General features: G+C 46.8%; 1 protein-coding gene across 2 annotated transcripts in view; it reads left to right on the top strand.

Moving 5' to 3' along the window:
* The first annotated feature begins 5,935 nt into the window (after window positions 1–5,935).
* The window catches only part of VAMP1 (vesicle associated membrane protein 1), a 78,939-nt gene continuing 71,514 nt past the window's right edge, over window positions 5,936–13,360 (top strand). Inside the window, exons 1-5 of one of the 2 annotated variants that reach the window (XM_073888740.1) lie at window positions 5,936–6,318; window positions 9,024–9,150; window positions 9,362–9,520; window positions 10,237–10,288; window positions 10,688–12,895. In XM_073888740.1, the coding sequence (XP_073744841.1) occupies window positions 6,317–6,318; window positions 9,024–9,150; window positions 9,362–9,520; window positions 10,237–10,288; window positions 10,688–10,704 (357 nt within the window). In that variant the 5' untranslated portion in view covers window positions 5,936–6,316 and the 3' untranslated portion in view covers window positions 10,705–12,895. Of the gene's footprint in view, window positions 6,319–9,023; window positions 9,151–9,361; window positions 9,521–10,236; window positions 10,289–10,687; window positions 12,896–13,360 lie in introns of those variants that run through there. The other variant, XR_012376964.1, reaches the window with a different exon arrangement.

Here is a 13,360-nt window from a genome sequence, read left to right as displayed (position 1 = left end):
CCATACAAATTTTAGAATTGTTTGTTCTAGCTCCGTGAAAAATGCTGGTGTTATTTTGATTGGGATTGCTTTGAATTTGTAGATTGCTTTGGGTAGTATAGACAGTTTAACAATGTTTGCTCTTCCAATCCGTGAGCATGGAATGTTTTCCCACTTCTTTGTGTCTTCTTCAATTTCTTTCATTAGCATTCTATAGTTTTCAGAGTACAGATTTTTTACCTCTTTGGTTAGGTTTATTCCTCCTAGGTATCTTATGGTTTTTGGCACAATTATAAATGGGATTGATTCTTTGATTTCTCTTTCTGCTGTTTTGTTATTGGTGTATAGAAATGCAACAGATTTCTGTATGTTGATTTTATATCCTGCAACTTTGCTAAATTGTGTATCAGTTCTAGCAATTTTTTTGCTAGAGACTTTTGGGTTTTCTACATAGAGTATCATGTTATCTGCAAATAGTGAAAATCTGACTTCTTCCTTGCTGATTTGGATGCCTTCTATTTCTTTCTGTTGTCTGATTGCTTGGCTAGGACTTTCAGTACAATGTTGAACAACAGTGGTGAGGGTGGACATCCCTGTTGTGTTCCTGACCTTAGGGGAAAAGCTCTCAGTTTTTCCCCATTGAAGATGATATTAAAGATTTTCTTTATTTATTCATTCAAGACACAGAGATACACAGAGAGAGAGAGAACATGAGCAGGGGGAGAAGCAGAGGGAGGGGGAGAAGCAGGTCCCCCCGCTGAGCAGGGAGCCTGATGTGGGGCTCGACCCCAGGACCCTGAGATCATGACCTAAGCAGAAGGCAGACGCTTAACCATCTGAGCCACCCAGGTGCCCCTGAATATGGGTCTTTCATATATGGCCTTTATGATGTTGAGGTATGTTCCTTCTGTCTCTACTTTCTTGAGGGTTTTTATCAAGAAAGGATGCTGTATTTTGTTAAATGCTTTTTCTGCATCTATTGAGAGCATCATATAGTTCTTATCCTTTCTTTTACTGATGTAGTGTATCACACTGATTTGTAGATATTGAACCACCCCTGCAACCCAGGAATAAATCCCACTTGATCATGGTAAATAATTCTTTTTTTTTTTTAAGATTTTATTTATTTATTTGACAGAGAGAGAGACAGCGAGAGAGGGAACACAGCAGGGGGAGTGGGAGAGGTAGCCCGATGCGGGGCTCGATCCCAGGACCCTGGGATCATGACCTGAGCTGAAGGCAGACGCTTAACAACTGAGCCACCCAGGCGCCCCAATAATTCTTTTTTTTAAGTGTCTTTTTAAAAAGATTTATTTATTTGAGAGAGAGAGAGAATGAGAGAGAGAGAGAGAGAGCATGAGAGAGGGGAGGGTCAGAGGGAGAAGCAGACTCCCTGCTGAGCAGGAAGCATGATGCGGGACTCCATCCTGGGACTCCAGGATCATGACCTGAGCTGAAGGCAGTCGCTTAACCAACTGAGCCACCCAGGCACCCATCATGGCGAGTAATTCTTTTAATGTACTGTTGGATTTGATTCTCTAGTATCTTGTTGAGAATTTTTGCATCTGTGTTCATTAAGGATAATGGTCTGTAACTCTCCTTTTTAGTGGAGTCTTTGTCTTTTTTTGGAAACAAAGTAATGATGGCCCCATAGAATGAGTTTGGAAGTTGTCCTTCCATTTCTGTTTTTTGAAACAGTTTGAGAAGAATAGGTATAAACTCTTCTTTAAATGTTTGGTAGAATTCCCCTGGGAAGCCATCCAGCCCTGGACTATTGTTTGTTGGAGATTTTTGATTACTGATTCAATTTCTTTCCTGGTTGTGGGTCTGTTCAATTTTTCTATTTATTTCTGTTTCAGTTTTGGTAGTTTATATGTTCTAGGATTTATCCATTTCTTCCAGGTTGCCCAATTTGTTGGCATATAATTGCTCATAATATTCTCTTATAATTGTTTGTATTTCTTTTAGTATTCACTGTGATCTCTCCTCTTTCATTCATGATTTTATTTATGTGGGTTTTTTCTCTTTTCTTTTTGATAAGTCTGGCTAGGGGTTTATCAATTTTGTTAAGTCTTTCAAAGAACCAACTCTTAGTTTCATTGATCTGTTCTACTGTTTTTTTTTGATTTCTATATCATTTATTTCTGCTCTAATCTTTATTATTTCTCTTCTTCTGCTGGCTTTAAGCTTTATTTGCTGTTCTTTTTCCAGCTCCTTTAGGTGTGCCATTAGGTTGTGTTGCCAAACTGGTTTTTGACAAAGGTGCAAAAGCAATTCAACGGAGGAAAGTTTGCTTTCTCAACAAATGGTCCTGGAGTAATTGGACATCGATAGGCAATAAAATGAACTCTGACATAAACTTTACACCTTATACAACAATGAACTCAAAATAGATCACAGACTTACATGTGAAACATAAAAAATATACAACTTTTAGAAAATAAAATAAGAAAGAAATCATTAATTGGGGAGGGTATGTGCTATGGTAAGTGCTGTGAATTGTGCAAGACTGTTGAATCACAGATCTGTACTTCTGAAACAAATAATGCAACATATGTTAAGAAAAAAAAAGAAGAAGATAGCAGGAGGGGAAGAATGAAGGGGGGGAAATCGGAGGGGGAGATGAACCATGAGAGATGATGGACTCTGAAAAACAAACTGAGGGTTCTAGAGGGGAGGGGTGTGGGAGGGATGGGTTAGCCTGGTGATGGGTGTTAAAGAGGGCATGTTCTGCGTGGAGCACTGGGTGTTATGCACAAACAATGAATCATGGAACATTACATCAAAAACTAATGATGTGGGCGCCTGGGTGGCTCAGTTGGTTAAACGACTGCCTTCGGCTCAGGTCATGATCCTGGAGTCCCGGGATCGAGTCCCGCATCGGGCTCCCTGCTCAGCCGGGAGTCTGCTTCTCCCTCTGACCCTCCCCCGTCTCGTGCTCTCTGTCTCTCATTCTCTCTCTCTCAAGTAAATGAATAAAATCTTTAAAAAAAAACAACTAATGATGTAATGTATGGTGATTAACATAACAATAAAAAATTTAAAGAAAGAAATCATCAGGGCCAAGGCTAGCAAAGGTTCTTAGATGTTACACCAAAAGTATAATCCATAGAAGGACAAGTTGATAAATTTTTGCTCTATGAAAGTTCCCTTTAAGAGGAGAAAAAGACAAATGACAGAACAGGAGAAACCACTTATCAGACAAAATACTTTATCTAGAATGTTTAAAGAATTCCCAAAACTCAATAGTAAAAAAAAGGAACAACCCGATTAGAAAATGGGCAAAAGGCATGAGCAGAGCCCTCACAAAAGAGCATATATGGATGGTAAAAAACACATTAAAACATGTGCAACATCATCAGCCACCAGAGAAATGAAAATTAAAACTACAATGATATATCACTATAGACCTGTCGAAAAGGCTAGAATAAAAAAATTACTGACAACACCAATGCTGGTGAAAATGTGGAGAAACTGGATCCCACATACATTGCTGGTGGGAATTTAAATGGTAAAGTGACTCTGGAAAGCAGTTTGGCAGTTTCTTCTAAAACTAAACATGCAATTACTTTCCTACCCAGTAATTGCACTCTTGGGCATTTATCCCAGGGAAATGAAAATTCATGTTCATGGAAACTTGTACATAACTGTTCATAGCAGCCCCAACCTGAAATCAGCCCAAATGTCCTTTAATCGTGTAGATGGTTAAACAAATTATTCCACAGAATACTATTCAGCAATGAAAATTGGTAAGTTGGATGGATTTCAAGGGCATCATGGAGGAAGGGCTGCTTTTTCAACAAATGGTCCTGGAGCAATTGGACATCCATAGGCAAAAATAGGAAAAAAAGCCAATTTTTTTTTTTTTTAAGATTTTATTTAGGGCGCCTGGGTGGCTCAGATGGTTAAGCGTCTGCCTTCGGCTCAGGTCATGATCCCAGGGTCCTGGGATCGAGTCCCGCATCGGGCTCCCTGCTCCTTGGGAGCCTGCTTCTCTCTCTCTCTCTCTCTCTCCCTCTCTCTCTCTCCTCCTCTGTCTCTCATGAATAAATAAATAAAATCTTTAAAAAAAAAAAAGATTTTATTTAGGGACACCTGGGTGGCTTAGTTGTTAAGTGTCTGCCTTCGGCTCAGGTCATGATCCCAGGGTCCTGGGATCGAGCCCCACATCGGGCTCCCTGCTTGACGGGAAGCCTGCTTCTCTCTCTCCCACTCCCCCTGCTTGTGTTCCCTCTCTCGCTGTCTCTCTCTCTGTCAAACAAATAAAATCTTTTAAACAGAGAGACAGCGAGAGAGGGAACACAAGCAGGGGGAGTGGGAGAAGGAGAAGCAGGCTTCCCACTGAGCAAGAAGCCTGACGCATGTGGGGCTTGATCCCAGGACCCTGAGATCATGATCTGAGCCGAAGGCAGGCGCTTAACGACTGAGCCACCCAGGCGCCCTGGAAATAAAGCCAATCTTAAAAGGTTTCATACCGTATCCTTCCACTATATAGTATTCTTGAAATAAAGTTATAAAGATGGAGAAACAATTAGTGGCTGACAAGGGTTAGGGATGGGGGCAGGTGTGGCTATAAAAGGATAGCACCAGGGAGTCTTGTAGTAATGTCATAGTTCTGTACGGTGATTGTAGTTGTGGTTACAGGAATCTACACACATATTGCATAAAACCACATATACGAATGCATGTAAAACTGGTGAAATATGAATAAACTCTGGATTGTACCAATGTTAGTTTCCTGGTTTTAATACTGTACTGTTACCACTGTGGGGAACTAGGTCAAGGGATATAGGGAAACCTCCCTGTACTTTTTTGGGGGCCACCTCGTGTGAATCTATAATTATTTTTCAACAAATTTAAAAACGCCTTAATTTTTTAAAAATTCACTGACTTTTTTCACCTTTTTTTTCCCCCCAAGGGAGATTTGGTGGGGTTTAAGGGTTTGAGCAGGGTTGTGACATTTGGATAGATCTTCCTGGTGGTTTCTTAGAGGATGGATATGAGGGAGGGCAAGACTAGAAGCAGAAGGTATATTTCATTGATTCTAGGAGGCATTTTGTTTTTTCATTTTAACATCTAAATTGGGATGTTTCATTATAACTATCAGCCAGACAGTAGCCATACTGTATTTGTCATACCTACTCAGAAGAATTAAAACTTGTGAAATGGGTGTCTGAGGCTTGGAAGAAAATTCCAGAGACAGAAGAGGAACATTCTTTTAAGAAATGCTGCATCACCACAGCCCTTGATGGCATGCACAGAGGACTACATTGTGTGAAAAATCATGGACATCTAAGACTGAGTCAGGAAGAAAAAAAAAAGAATCCTAGGAGGCTCTGAATGTGAAGTTTTGGGACTACTGTTACCATGTACACACAAGAGGAGGGGTACAGATGAACGGGTAAGGAGATCTAGGATGGTTTCCAGGTTTTTAATTTGGGCAACTGAGTCGATGTGGTGACGTATGTGGGAGGGATAGAAGTGGAGGGCTTGCAGGGGGAGTTCGTTTTAAAGGATACATTGCTTGAGGAGCTTGCTGGCTATGTTGAATGGAAAAGATGAATGAAGCCTTCGTAATTGCTCTGGAGGGGCCGAACCCCGCGCCCGGTACTGGGTGACACGGGCCCACGGCTCTGCCGCGATGGATTCCGCACCTCAGAGTTGTTTGTGAGGGGTGGGAAGGTAGGGTCTGCGCGCCCCGCTGTGAGTAGACGGCGGGACTGCCTCGTTCCCTAGCGCTCTGGGGTCTGGGCGACAGCAAACTGAGGCCCGCCAGCGACTGTGACTGGCTGGAGCTGCGGGCGCCGGGGGCCGTGGGCGGGCCCGGACTTCAGGAACTGCTCAGCGATTGGCTGGCAGGTACCCAAAGAGCCTAAATCAAACTGTTGGCCCCGCCCTTCCGGGGAGCTGGAGCATATTTCCACTCAGCGCTGTCGCTCAGTTAGACTGGTAAGCAAACTATAGTTGTAGTGGTCAGTGAACGATCCCCCCGGCAACCCCTCCTTCGCTGAGACGGGCTGGAAGAGGAGAGCTGGGATTGGCCAACTTGCAGGGGCGGGGCGGGCTCGGCCTTAGTTGGGCTCTCCTTCGGGACGGGCGCCTGTCCTGGGCGTCTATTGGGCCGGGGGATTGTCAACGTTACTGGGAGGCGTGGCCGACGCTAATAAAGTGTGGGTCCCGCGCGGCAGCTGCGGTAAGTTCCACCGCAGCTAGAGCTCCGAGTGGTCAGGCGGAGGCGGAGCTTGGCGGCTTCGTAGACTTCAGCCGCAGCGTTTCCCCGGCCAGGTATCTGGCCGCAGCCTCAGGAAACAAGACGGATCCCTCAACCGTCACAGAAATGTGAGTTGACTCTGGTGTGGGGGGCTCGACACCTCCCTGCCAACTCCCACTCCCAGCGCCGGACTCTGCGGGACGGAAAATGGCGCATTGCAGCAGCTGCGGCGACGCGGGGAACCACCACCGCGCGCCGCCCCCAGACCTGGCCGCCCCTGGGGAGGGAGGGCAGCACCCCATTCCTGCAGCAGCCACGCCAGCACCCCACGGGCGGGGTAGGGGCGCCGGGGTCCCACCTTCATGGCACTCTCTCCTCTCGCCTGCTGGGCGCCGCGTTCAGGTCTCGGTAATAGTGAAGCCCGGGACAGGGCGAAGGTGGGGCATGGAGAGACATCGGGGAGGGGGTTCGAGACTCTTTCTTGTTGTCTGATCGAATCTGTACTTAGGGTCTCTGGAAACAGTAATGGGTGTACTTGCCAGTTAGTAACTTGAATTGCCCTGCAATCTCCGGATTTATGTATGCCCCTTGCCCCAACTGTGCGGTGTTACCCTACTCGCCCACCCCCTCTTGGCGGTGAGCAAAGAACCAGAAACTTATCAGACAGTTCTTTGGCGCCAGGTGAGAAGCTCAGAAAGACTCAGGGGGCAGTGGCATGTGATTCCAAGCAGCCATTCATCTCAAGGCCACCTGTATAGAAGCTGTTTTCCTGTCATCCGGTCTTAGCCAAGTATTTGGAAGAGAAATAGAACTGAAGATCCTTGCCTTACCGCAACAATTCAATTTAGTCTCTGACCCCCTTTAACACAACCCTCATCCCAAGATCCTGAGGGAGAACTGTGGCGAGACCACCGTATATTTAATAGAGATTTTTTTTCTTATTACTGTCTGGAGTCCTGGCTTGTCCTAGATATATTTATGTTGCTTCTCTTAGTGACAAAAAAGGGAAAAGATTTATTTATGTGACATATGGTTTATGATTACCCCTGGATGTTTTATTGCTGAGTGTTCCCAACTCCCAACAAATAGTAAGTGAAATGGTCCCTTCAGACGCTTAATAACAATTTCGCTTTTTCTCTATTTGATTTCTACAGTTTTAACTGTATGTGATATTCTAAGCATTTTGGCCAAGCCCTAAGGTTCCATTCACGCACCCCCCCCCCACCCACAGTTTGGGGAGGAGGTGAATGGACTGGTTCCCAACAGCACACATGTGGGATGAACTGAAGGAAATGGAGAAAGCATGGTGACTAGCAAGGCATCACAAGGTCTCTGACCTTAATCTTGTCATTGATGCCACCATCCTGGACTGCTTCCAACACCAAATACTGGCTGCTAGCTACTCACTGAATTTTCCACCTTCAGAGAACTAGATTGCTTAGCTCAGTAGTAACATAAGAGTCTTGTGGCTTCCATGGCTTAGTATCTTTCTTTCTTTTGCTTCTTTTGTGCTTTAGAGGGAGATGAGAAAGCGATTTCTTTTAATGGGGTTGAGTTGGGTGTCATCTGCTAGTAAAGTCTCTCTGAAGAGTTATTCTCTTATCTTTTTAGACCAAAAGAAATTCACTTAGGGAGGAAGAATTTTCTGGGTATTAGTTCTATTGTGAGTAGTCAAGGCATTTCCTTTTTGGTGACTTGTGATGATTTGATTTCTAATGCATTTACTCTTGTACTGCTCCTGTGAGGTATGTTTTGAGACTGTGCCCCTTTGTGAGGTGTTCTTACTATAACTTCTATTCTCCATCAAGTTTGAGAGATCTCCCTCTGCTGGTGGGTTTTTTCTTGGGAGAGAAAAATCTCATGCCTTAGGTTAGATTTCTGGGAATTCTTTAGCAGGTGAATTTAGTCTCTGTGTGTTGGGACATGGAAAGGAGTTTATCTTGAAGACCCACACTAGATTCATCCCTTCTAAGGCTAAGGGAAAGAAAGAACAATCTGTGTGTGTAGTAGTGTGAACCATGATTTCCCTTTGAGACATAAAGCACTAGGGGAGCCTCCTGAGACTTGATGCCAAATATAGAAAAGGAAGGGGCACAATGTCTATGATACATGTACATCGAGGACCATTACTCATATTCTTGCTTTCTGCCTATGCTCTTGGAACAATTTCATAACTAACACAATTGCCTGGCACCCCAGGTCTATCTAAGTTAAACACCCATCTTCTCTGCCAAAAACAAAGCAAGCGAACAGTCCAGACTCAACTCTACCAACAGAAGCCTTGCCTTTGGTGATTCTCCAAGTTGTCCTTACAGCAGCCCCGATATACTAGTCATGTGTGAAGCAACTAATGACGGGTTCCCTTAAGCAAGGTCCGTCAACTTGCTTGTCTTCTTTAGACTGCGTAAAAGAGCTGTTCAGTCTGTAGGTGTTAGTCTTTTGTACGAACTTCTAAACCTGGAGAGGAATTTTCTAGTTTGGCTTTATGTGAAAGGCTTTTTTTTCTGTCAGGGAAGTGCTGTTTAGTCCAAGGCTGGCACACTTGTCCCTGTAGCCATGTCCCTGTAGAGGATATTTGAATTTTGGTGAAAGGATAGCCCCAAACAGGATCTCTGGATGCCACCCTGGATGTCCTTGAACCCCACCTAAATGTTGTTACAGGATCTTTCATCTCTTGCTTCTTCCTCTATGCTTCTTGGTGTCACCAAGAAGTTAGAATCCCTTCTAGTTGCAGGTAGCCTAATCACCATTGTGTTCGTGATAGGGGCAAGAATGAACGTGATTCCTTTCTTGTCTCAGTTACTTTGTGTACTTGGTCCGCTTCCCTCCACAGGTCTGCTCCAGCTCAGCCACCCACTGAAGGGGCAGAAGGGACTGCCCCAGGAGGGGGTCCCCCAGGCCCTCCTCCTAATATGACCAGTAACAGACGACTACAACAAACCCAGGCACAAGTGGAGGAAGTAAGTGGAGAACTCTTTCTTTTGAGAGTTTCCAGATGATACAAGTTTAGAAACTTTTTTTTTTTTTTTTTTTTAATAGAGGGGTAGCTAAAAGCTCTGGGAAGCAAGGCATCCCTGAGTTACACAGGGCCAGACTTGAGATTCCATTGTTTTTACCTCTGTCTCTAGCAGGGAAGCTTACTAGCTTTGTTTCTGCACCCCCCCCCCCCAGGTGGTGGACATCATGCGTGTGAATGTGGACAAGGTCCTGAAGAGGGATGAGATACTGTCACAGCTGGATGACCGAGCTGATGCCTTGCAGGTGGGAGCATCACAATTTGAGAGCAGCGCTGCCAAGCTAAAGAGGAAGTATTGGTGGAAAAACTGCAAGGTGAGTTGTCTTGTCCTCTCTGCCTTCTCTTCCTGGGCCTTAACTCATAGAAGGCAAGAAAACCCTCAGGTTCTACCTTCCTCACCTCTGGTGGCCCAGGATCTCTGCCCTGCCGAACTCTGGGGAGGAAATCTGAAGGCCTCCTTGAGATGCATTACCCAGAATTGGCCGCCAGGGTAGGCCAGAGTACTCAGAACCACTAACTGGGTGCCAGCCCTACCCGAGGAGCTCAGAAGCGGTCAGGCTGCTTTTCCCCAAAGACCCCTGGGAAAATCTCGCCTGGCTCTTCCCCACACACAGCCAACATCCACACGATGGCTAGGGTAGGTATATATTTAAATACCTGCAGCTTTTAGGAATTAGCGGAATACTTCATAATGAAAAATGAACCAACTGACTAAAGATCCCAAGTCTGCACCTCCACTGGCATTCCTTTCAAAGCCTTCAGGCAATAGGAGCCAAGCGAAATGGAGCAAGCTGCAGATGCTCTGATGTTTCTGGGAAGCCTCAGTGGTGGTGCAGGGGTGGTTGTCTCATGGGGAACATGAGACAGGAGGGTTTGCCCTCCCCGAGAGGCCTGCCTATCTCCTGGGTGATGTGTGGTTTCTTCCACTGTCCCAAGGACGGAGGAAGTTCTTTTCCCACATCTCTAGTGGGAACATCTCTTTCCTCTTCCCCAAATCCAAGGACCCATTTCTTGGTCAATGTTTCCTCAGATGATGATCATGCTGGGAGCTATCTGTGCCATCATCGTGGTAGTTATTGTAAGTAAGTATCGCTGAGGTTGCTGGTGGGGTGAAGAGGTGGGAAGGTCCTGGAGTCTTCTCCCAGCCCTGCCTGCCTGGGGAGTGGGGCTGCTCTGACTGAGGTATGGAGATCGCTACTGTGGGATCATCACCTGGTTCGGGAGGGAGGAAGGGCAAAGACAAGGGACTTCCTTGATGGACAAGCCTTCCCTCTGCAAGATCCCATGGGAAGATGGTCCCTCCTGTTCTGAGGAAGTGGGGCTGTGCTGTTTGTCACTGGCTTGGGTCAGAGGGAGACCACAGGGATGGGACACCCGCAACTGAAAGGCCTGAATGTCCAGTAACTTGATGTAATTTGCCCTCTTGTTTTCTCCTGTCTCTTTCTCTTTTCCAACTGGGACTTCCTGATTCCTGTGTCCAGTCTACTTTTTTACTTGAGAATGTGCCACCCCTTCCCTGTTCTCCATTGCCATCGAGACATCCCTCTCCCTCTGTTTGCTCTCTCAACGAACATCCCTGTCTACCTTCCCCCACCCTGTCCTGGCTTCTCCATTGCCCATTCCTCCATTTCTGTTGCTTTCATTTGCACTGGGTCCCTCAACACTAGAAATGCTGCTCGTGGCACAGTCTCGAAGTAACTCCCTGAAGAGCCATAGCTGGCACCTCACTACCCCCCTCTTATGTACTCTCAGCTTCCCCCAAAGCCAAAAAGAGTTGGAGGCCAAAAGAAGAGGAAGGCGTGTAGCCACGGTGACATGCCCAAGAAGGTGCCAAGATTGGGGGAGGAGAAGGGTATGGTGCCCATGGTGTCACCAGGAAAGGCCAGGCCGCTGGAGGGGGCTGGGAACAGCGGGGAGAATGGCAGCTCACTCAGGACTGCTCTGGTCACTTGGGGCTGTTCTCCTAGGCCAGGCCTCAGAAGAGCCTGGGGTGGGCCCAAAGTCCACCTTGGTTCTGCGGTAGTACCCTTTCAGAAAGTCAAATCTGTTTTTGCGGTTATTTCTGATCTATTAGTCTGAGATTTTCGGTGTCATCAGGGATCTTATGGCCTTTTGCTTTGTTTTCTGGAGACCTACAGAACACACGTTAATTGCAAAAGGACCGGCTTCATTCCCATCTTAGAAGCAGCCCCCTAAGCTCATAACTACAAGGGGCTGTCTCTCGTCCACATTTTCTGCAGCATTCTGTATTGTTCATGAGAGCACCAAATAATTTCATATAGCCAAAGCTGGGGACTCTGAGTTAGTTTTAATTGTTGGCATAGATAAAGAGAGAATGAGTGTTAATTATAGAAAGACAATGAATCGAGGGCCTAATTTGAGAATAACAAGCTCAGAGGAAGCCACTTATTGCCTGTTCGTTAGGGAGGGTTCTGCTTCTCCCTGCCCATTGATAACGTGTGAGGTGTTAGAAATGAGGATCCTTGGGCTCTCGGGGACTCCTTTCCTCTACACCCTTCCCATGTACTTAGCAAAGACAGGGATGAAGCAGGAGGTCCTTCCTGAGGCTGGCCGATTCTGAGTATTCCGAGAAGTCCAGTATACCCGCCAACCCGGTCTTGGGTGGGAGGCAGGACCGTCTGTGGACAGGTGCGCATGTGCACTGCTGTGCTGTCATGGGACCTCTTATCTAGAGCCACCTGTCTGTTCTTCCTGCACTGTGTTCCCCTTCTAAAGCACCGGTACCCTTATGAATTCCACTTTGCCTCCTTTCCTTTCCTCTCTGCATGGTTTGTGAGGGCAGACAATGGAACCTGAGGATGGGAGGCCATGGCTGGGCTTTAGGATAGGGTGTGAAGTGGGACAGACCCAGGTGTGAGGGGAGGAGGGAGGCTGGGAGCAGCTAGGAGGCACACCCATGACCCCTTATTCCTCCTCTCCTCTGGCCCACAAGCAGGAAGAGGCTGAGGCCAGGCCGGGCCGGGTCTGGATGCTCGCTTTCCATGCAGCAGCATTTCATTGCAGAAAACCATCCTTCCTCTCCCTTTGCCCTTTTCCCACATTCCCTTCGTCCTGCCCCAGGGCAGGACTGAAGAGCTGGAAGAAAGCAGTCAGTGTACCCTCCCAACGGCCCCCCTCGAAGGTCTCCACTCTCCTTTGGGCTCCTCCTTGCCTAATGCAGGGGGTCACCGCTGGAGAAGAACCACCACTGTCCTCGATGTGTCCCGAGCCTGGAGCAAATTCGCACTCTTGGCCCACCCAGCCCTGTCACAGGAATTCTTTCCTGGGTTTCTGTCCCTCTGAGGCTCACCAGATATAGTTGGCTTTGTTCTTTTGGGGATGTTTGGCCTTCTACTTTCTTTCTCACCCCACCCTGTACCCTCTTCTGTGTCTTTGCTGTCCCTCTTCCCTCCCACCACCCATGTGCATGAGCAAATATGCAACCAAACCCTGGGACTTTGCAGTCAAATGAAGCCGAGCTTCCCACATCCCCTTCTTCCTTGGTTTGCCATGAGGCGATGTGGGGTTTCCACTGTGTGTCTGTCATCACCTCTGTCTTTTTTCCTACCCCCAACCTCATACTTGTATAGAATAATAACCGTTGTACTTCCACCAAAGGCATGTGGCATATTTATCAACTTCATGTATCCTGAACAAAGGCAAAAAAAATATAAATTCCTACCACTAAACTGCCTTGGTTGTTGTTTGGGTTGGAGTAACTGAGGAGGGGTGGGTGGGGGAGGGGTTGTTTTCCTTCCACAGTGTGATGTTGCGTGAGGCCGGAAGGCTGGCTATGTGTGCCGGGTGGCATTCTCAAGATTAAAGATCCGTGTGTTGGCAGAGGAAGTGGTCTCTACACTCTGCGTTCGTACCTGGTGCTAGTGAGAGAAAGTGATGACAGGAAGTTGGGTGGGCATCTCAGACATCACATCAGAAACTACTGCAGGTCTTCTCAGACGCCTCCCCTCTACCCCCTTCCTAGGTTGTCAGGCTGCCCGGCCTGTCCGAGGGGGCGCCCAGATGAGGCCTCTGCGAACACACCCTGTTCCCCAGCAGCCTCACGGCCAGTTTTCTTCTGCTGGGTTCCACTGTCCTGACCAGACACATTTTAGAAGTGGATGAAAGGAGAAATCTCTTGCCTGCAGCTGAGGGAG

The sequence above is a fragment of the Callorhinus ursinus genome, unplaced genomic scaffold (assembly GCF_003265705.2).
Source record: "Callorhinus ursinus isolate GAN/ISIS: 27379988/994484 unplaced genomic scaffold, GSC_fseal_2.0 scaffold94, whole genome shotgun sequence".
NCBI classification, from domain to species: Eukaryota; Metazoa; Chordata; class Mammalia; order Carnivora; family Otariidae; genus Callorhinus; species Callorhinus ursinus.
Note: the sequence above shows the minus strand (reverse complement) of the source record. Positions and strands in the feature narration are given on the sequence as shown.